At 43.7% G+C, this 7,103-nt stretch overlaps 1 protein-coding gene across 1 annotated transcript; it reads left to right on the forward strand.

Moving 5' to 3' along the window:
- The first annotated feature begins 2,507 nt into the window (after window positions 1-2,507).
- Window positions 2,508-3,398, forward strand: LOC147886298 (uncharacterized). Its single transcript, XM_087395086.1, has one exon. The coding sequence runs from the start codon at window positions 2,508-2,510 to the stop codon at window positions 3,396-3,398; it is 891 nt and encodes a 296-aa protein (XP_087251212.1).
- The last annotated feature ends 3,705 nt before the right edge of the window (window positions 3,399-7,103 follow it).

The raw sequence follows: 7,103 nt of genomic DNA on the forward strand, positions 1-7,103 counted from the left end.
ACATAGGCATACAATACAATTTCTGTGGCAACTTTTCACCGACCTGTAGAACAGTGGTCGCACAGCAAAAACAGGGCCTTTTTCTCAGTGCTTGCAGAGAACTTCCGCCTCCAAAACGGGCCCCGAAATGGCCTCGAATCAGAAAAATAAAGTCACCAAGGGCTTTGCCCTATCTCGTAGCATATACTGCCCTCTCGCCACACCGCGAAGGGCGTCTCAATCTGAGACAATGCACTCTTGCACTTTCCGGCTGTGCTACCTACAGAGATTTGCTCCCAAACTCGAAAAAGGAAAGCAACACTGGTCCTCTTACTAGGACACCACGAACTTGGTTTGCTTTCTTGAGCTCTTTACCATGAACCAGGGTCTGTTGATACCATGTGAAGATAGTGGGAGAGAAGGAAGGAGTCTCACTTGCGGCTTTCTCACATACACAATGGGGGAATACACACAAAGGTGGAGGCTGAAAATAGTTTTCCTCTTCTTAGTTGTGAAAGCCAAAAGAACTCTAGTACATAGAAATTAAAGAACCCTATATGTGGGTCTCAAACCAAACTCAGCTAACTAAGGTGGCATACTAATTGAGCTAGGAACTAGAGTACATAAGGATAGCTGTCATCCAGCTATTATTCATGGGCAGTGTACCAACCGCATTTGCAGCTAACAAGTCGGTGACATAAATGCACAATGGTCACCCTGGCATATCATGAGTGGAGCTCAATATTTCAACACTGCTTTGGTTCTACCTTCTGCTTGCATCGATACAGCTGTGGTTCTTCTTCCTATTCTGTTGGTGCGCATTTACTTTCGTTCTGTGTTCATCGGTGCAAATTCGCAGGGCATGCATGTTGCATTTACCTACGTTCTATGTTCCTTCTTCCCGTCGAAGCAATCTCCAAGAGTATTGTGGTTCATGAGTTTCCTCAGTTGCATCTTGGGTCTTTTGCAATACTGTAGGGTCCTTTCTTTGCGCGAAACAGAAAATTTGGCAACGCTTTGTTGTTTTTGTTTACCTTAGTATGGCGTTGTAAATGGTATGCATGGTTTTCCACGTGTTGTCGTCTCTTTCGTACGCTAATCATATACTCTCCCCGTTCATGTTTTGACTCTCCTGATTCCTACACCTCCACTTCTGGTAAACTGACAAACATCTCCCTTCTATTTTATCTCCCTTTCTGCAAAGTTGACGAACCATCCATCTGTGCCTGCGTACCTTCTTTCTCTACTAATTGCCGTGCCTCCTTTTTCTTAATTTTTGCACCTCCACTTCTGCTAAACTGACGAAGATATTTCTTCTAGCTTACCTTCCCTTTTGCAAAACTGGCGAACATTCCTCCTGTGCCTACCTCCCTTCTTTCTCTGCTGTGCTTCCTATTTCTTATAATTTTGTGTCCCATATCTCCTTTGCCTTCTAATTTCCCTGCGTCTTATTTTAACGTAATTCGGGTGTGTAGTAATGTATTGTTCATCGAAAACTGAATGACGCATCAAATCTTCATAAAATATGCTTAATCTGATTGAAAATGTACGCTGTGTTTATTTTGTTGCATTTTTCTATTGAGAGAGTAGATTATTTTAATTCTCTGTTTTATTGAAACGTTGGGACCACCCAAGTACTCCACATATTAAATACATATGTCTTTGTTATTTTGCATGGACTTGTGTCAATAATGTACTGTTATTTGAGATTCATATGAATCTGTAACTTTTGTAAATTTTATTTCCAAGAAAACTGTGTTGATTAGATAATGTTTGATAGGATTTCATGCTACATCCGCATGCTCGTTTGCTGAAAAGAATGCATCTCCTCTCAACAACAAAACAACAAACTTCTTTACTATCATCTTATGACTACTACTTATCGTTGAGAAAGCTAAATGACGAACAACGTTTAATTCTTGAAGACACAATGTTGAAAAAAAGGTGTGATCCTACAATCCCACACCATCTCTTTTTGACAGGAAATGCCGGAACGGGTAAAACATTTGTCTTGCTACTCATTCCCATCCCCCTCCCCTGCGTTCAGCCTCCCCTCCCTCTCCCTCCAGTCAGCCGTGGTTGGGAGCTACAGCTTTGCCTGCTCTTTATCGCAGCCTCAGGAGAGCAGAAGCTTCTGGAGAGCAAAAGCTTCTCCAAGAAGCTATGGAATCTTCTTCTGCATCGCGCGGCCAATTGATTGCCTATGAAGCCTTGCCTTCGTTAAATTTTTGGAACCATTCCCCCGCGCGCTACACAAATTAATTAATTCTGCCATTTTCCTCGTTTTCGGGGAGGGGCGGCGGAGGGGCAATCGGCTTACGCATTACCTTGACTTTCTGCTACTGCTACTCCTTTCTTTTCTAGACCGCCCAACGACTTTGATGAGGGAACATGATCGTCAAACCGCGTGAGTGCAGCGAACAGGCATCATCCATGTCATCTTCATCGAAACCTCCTCAGCCCAAAACACACACAACCCCTCAGGCCTTATTGGTGGCCAAAACACTCAACTCCTTCTTGACTGGACGATGTTGGATTTGTGTGAAAAACCCACCAATTTCATGCTCCTAGAAAGCGCCTTCCAGAGTTGCTTTGCTGTGTTTGTCGCTCACATTCTTGCTGGAGCAGTTGATGCCGACCTTGATGGAGGCAACATTGCTGCTAAGCTCTCATGGCTCCTCCGATACTTCAATCCCGTCAACCTCTCCTGGCGTTACTACTCCATCTTTGCTTACCGCTTTTTGGCCAGAGATTGGAGTGAAAAGCAGTTAGCACTCATAAATTATGAGGCCTACCCTTACAGACCTCCTATACCTTATGTAGTAGGAGAGAGGATCGAAGATTATTGTGTGAGGAAGCTGAAAATCTCCGGTGTCATAAGCTCCCAAGGTCTGCTGTCCATCGTCGCTGCATATCAGGGAGCGATGGCCGTTCAATTCACCGTCTCGTATAATGTTGGGTTCTTGCCGAACATTTCGAAGCCCATAGCAGTCTTGGGTCTGATTCGAGTGATTGTGTCCAATTGGATCGCCAGCAAAGTGTATGTGGAGCCTCATCCATACCCTGCAGAAATGGACGACGTTGGTTACAAATCTAATCGGTATGTGACCTTCGGATGGGTCGCGATCCTGCTGATTCTGGTGATATTGTCTTTGTGGCCATTCATTGGGTATTTTGAGTCTAACAGCTATATGGATCTTAGCATGGAAGTTCTGTACCAGTATGAGGCGATCTCAATATTCCTATTTCATGTGGTCTTACTTTCGCATGGTCCTGGTGGACTCGCAAACCGAATTCTCTATTTTGATCATTGGGCTTACAAAGTACAAACGCTTGGCTTTGGCCTCCTTCTCGGGGCGACGCTATCCATCGGTATTGTAGATTTTGTAATACACAATTACTACAGATCTTGTGAATAGTTCCCAGAACTTATTCAGAAACCAGACGACATACGACATATCGAGAATTCATATGGTTTGTGCTCTACCTGTCAGCCAAAGAATTTGTACATTGTATTCTTACTCTCTCCCCCCTGCCCTATTCTTACCTTTAATAAGAAGTGCCCTAACCCGTCTACGACGGGCTAGATACCCAACTCTTGAAAGCATTTCTAGTAACAAACATTCATCTCTCTCTCTCTCTCTCTCTCTCTCTCTCTCCATCTATATGCTTAAGATAATACTTTTGTAATCAAATGACAATGAATCCTTTGGGGTGCCTTTAACTCATAAACTCCACGATTACATTTAAGGCCCCATCGTATTCTCTACTTATAGATAAAGAATTCTTGAATCAAGAATTTGGCCCAAAAAATTTCTGAGGAGAACTTATGTTTACAATTCTTAAAATCATGGAGGTAGTGCTTTGGAGTGCCTCATTAGGGAGAAGGTTCTTGGTTGCTTGAAGCTACAATGTAATCATACCTGTGAATAGACGGTTATACCGGTGATGATGAGAAGGAAATCATATATGGTACATTTGCGTGTGCCAAAGCATGTACAATTAAGATTGAAACCTGTGATGCTTGTGGTGACGAAAGTCCCCATCTGCTCCAAAGGCAATCCACCCTGAGCTCGCTTCTCCTTTATGTCCATCTGCGGCGGCGACAGCCGCACCTCCGCTGCTGCATGCGAACATGAGAGTCACCTAAACTGTGAGCATGGGAAATAGCTGATCATCTTGCATAACGTAGGCCAAAAGCTTCTTCATCCTGCTCGTACTAATCTGCCAAATGCAATTTTATATCAGAGAAGGAACCCAGAAATAATGGCCAATGGATTTTTTGCATCGATGGCGCGTGGAGCAATTGAAAATCCTCCACCATCCCTGTTGCACCCCCACCCCTTACACTGCCCCGCACCATATCTCTAGACCTTTTTCAATGTCCTTTTGTATCATATAAAAGCAAATCTCAAAGTTTAGCGTCACCACACAAGCTGTATTGCTGTATCTTTTTGAAGATGTAGATTGCCTCTCTGGTTGGGACGGAGAAGTCATTCATGAAGCGTAGAGTCTCTCTGAGATGCTCGTATGTTTCATCCGCAGAAGGTTACAGGAAGATCTGCTCGATGGCCTAAGGCCAATGCTGCATCATCCACCGAATCACACAGCCAGGAATGAATGAATTGCCTGGATCCTTGAGTCAATTGCTCCAGAATCGGCATTGTGCATAGATCGTGGTGGACGTTCGGGATATGTCTGGCCATTGCATGTCGGATCACTTGGAAGAAAGGTGCATGTCGATCAACAGTAACCTCTGGTGCTCCTTTGATTGATTGCACTATACGTGAAGGGAAGTACTCTACACGAGATGTGTGGGAGCAGTTGCGTGCGGGGTAAATCTCTTCCAGGATAGTAAAGATGCGAAGCGAAATGCACATGTTGATTCTTCAAACGGGCTGGAACCAGCTGGATACCAGTACAAAGTCCCATCAGCCTTGTACTTTACCTCCCAAACACACTTGGTGCACTAATAACCTTTCTATTAGGTGGTCGATCTACTAGCTCCCAAGTTTCATTCTTCATGATGTTGTCATATTCTACTTGCATAGCGTTTTTCCAATCTCGGTCTCCAAGTGCTTCCTCCAAACTCACAGGCTTCTTTACTTCTACAATAATCTTAGCCATCAAGGCCATATTGACTATGTGAGCACAAGCCCTCCTTTGCTCCTTGATTCTCTGAGACAGCCTCGGTTCGTTTTCATGCTACTCAATAGACATAGGCATCTGGTTATCATGGTCATAGAGCTGCCTTACCCATCGCGGCAATGGCTTTTCCAGTGGTGTAACAACAGGTTGGTGACTTATACCTTCATCATCTGATATTTCCTCCTCCTTTATAGCTCCTGGGATAGGTCCATAGTGAATTACCTCTTTGCTTGATGATAAAGTGGAAGAGCTCTTCTCTGCCTCCACTACATGTGGCTGCTCCCTAAACACCACATCACGGCTCGCTATGATCTTCTTTGCCTCTCAGTCATACAACTTATAGGCTTTCTTCTCATCACAATAGCCTCAAAAGATACATTTGGTGCTTTTTGGTTGTAGCTTGTTTCTCTCTTTGTCTGGTACATGCGCATAGCATTCACACCCAAACATTTTAAAATGGGAGATAGACGGCTTCTTACTACTGTAAGCCTCATGTGGTGTTTTACCTTTGAGTGCCTTTGTATAGGTGCGATTAAGGATGTAAACCATAGTATTGACAGCCTCAGCCCAAAAGTGGTTTAGCAGTCCAGCATCTTTCAACATACACCTCCCCATCTCCACGGTGGTCCACATTCAGCATTCAATAATAAAATTTTGCTGAGCCGTATGTGATGTCATCATTTGTCGCTTGATCCCTTTGCTCTTGCCAAAATCTCTAAACTCTATAGAAACAAACTCACCACCACCATTCGATCTAATTTTCTTCACTTTTCTCCTTGATTCATTTTCAACAAGCTATAGCCATTCTTTAAATTTACCAAAAGCTTGAGCCTTTTCGCAAAGAAAGTACACCCACATCTTCCTACTATAGTCGTCGACAATCAATAAAAAATAGGAAGATCTCCCCAAGGCCTATGTAGGCATCTTATTGCACAAGTCAACATGCAGCAACTCTAGAGGAGCGTTTGCTCTATTCTTGCTTTCTTGTGGGAATGCCTTTCTTTGTTGCTTGCCCATCATGCAAGCTTTACACGGTTCTTTGATTTCAGTGACTATAGGTAAGTGAGCAAGCATACCTTGCTTCTGCATCTCCTTCAGCACTGCAAATCCGATGTGGCCAAATCTTTCGTGCCAAAGTCTACTTGTGCCCACTCCAGTGGTGGTAAGAGCACTTAGCTCATACAGGTTGTTCCTCCTTACTCTTGTGCCAACAAGATTGCCTGCACTATCCAGAATTTTTGCTCATGTCTTGTTGAACCTCACCTCATGGTCAAGGTCACTTATGGAAGCAACTGATAGCAAATTTCTCTTGATTTGTGGAACATATAGCACATTAGATAGGTTCTTAACATCTCCATTTACAGAAACAAATGAAACCATACCTATACCCTCAACAGGGCATTTTGCATTATTACCAACCGTCACGGTGATGGGTTCTTGTAGAGGCTGCATGGAACAATATAGACCCTTCTTGCAAGTCATGTGACTGGAGGCACCACTATCCAATACCCATGAATCAGTGGTTGAAGCTTCTTGAACTGAGTAACACTCTTCCTCAATGGCCAAAAATAGATCCAACTCTGCTTCCACTCTGTTAGCTATCTCTTTTCCCTTATCTGTCTTCTTCAAGGTACCATTCTTTTCATCTTCTTTCTTGACTCGGCAATCTGCAATCACATGGCCCTTCTTCTTGCAGTAGAAGCATTCTCCCTAAAACTTCTTCTTGCCGCCCTTCTTCTCTTTATCACCACTAGTAGAGGACTCACCTTTGGTGGAGGAACCACCTTTGCCTTTCACACTGGTAGAGAATGCAGCATCCCCATTGCTGCCTCCATCTCGAGCTTTAAGCCTCAATTCCTCCTCCATAAGTAAAGCACAAAACTCCTCAAATGACAATGGTTGGGGTCTCGCCTGAGTGTTAAGTGCTATTACCAATCCATCAAACCTTGGTGGATATATCCGGAGACACCATCGAG

The sequence above is a fragment of the Dipteris shenzhenensis genome, chromosome 24 (genome assembly GCF_047967505.1).
Source record: "Dipteris shenzhenensis isolate YYH24624 ecotype China chromosome 24, Dip_SZ_1.0, whole genome shotgun sequence".
In the NCBI taxonomy this organism is placed as follows: Eukaryota; Viridiplantae; Streptophyta; class Polypodiopsida; order Gleicheniales; family Dipteridaceae; genus Dipteris; species Dipteris shenzhenensis.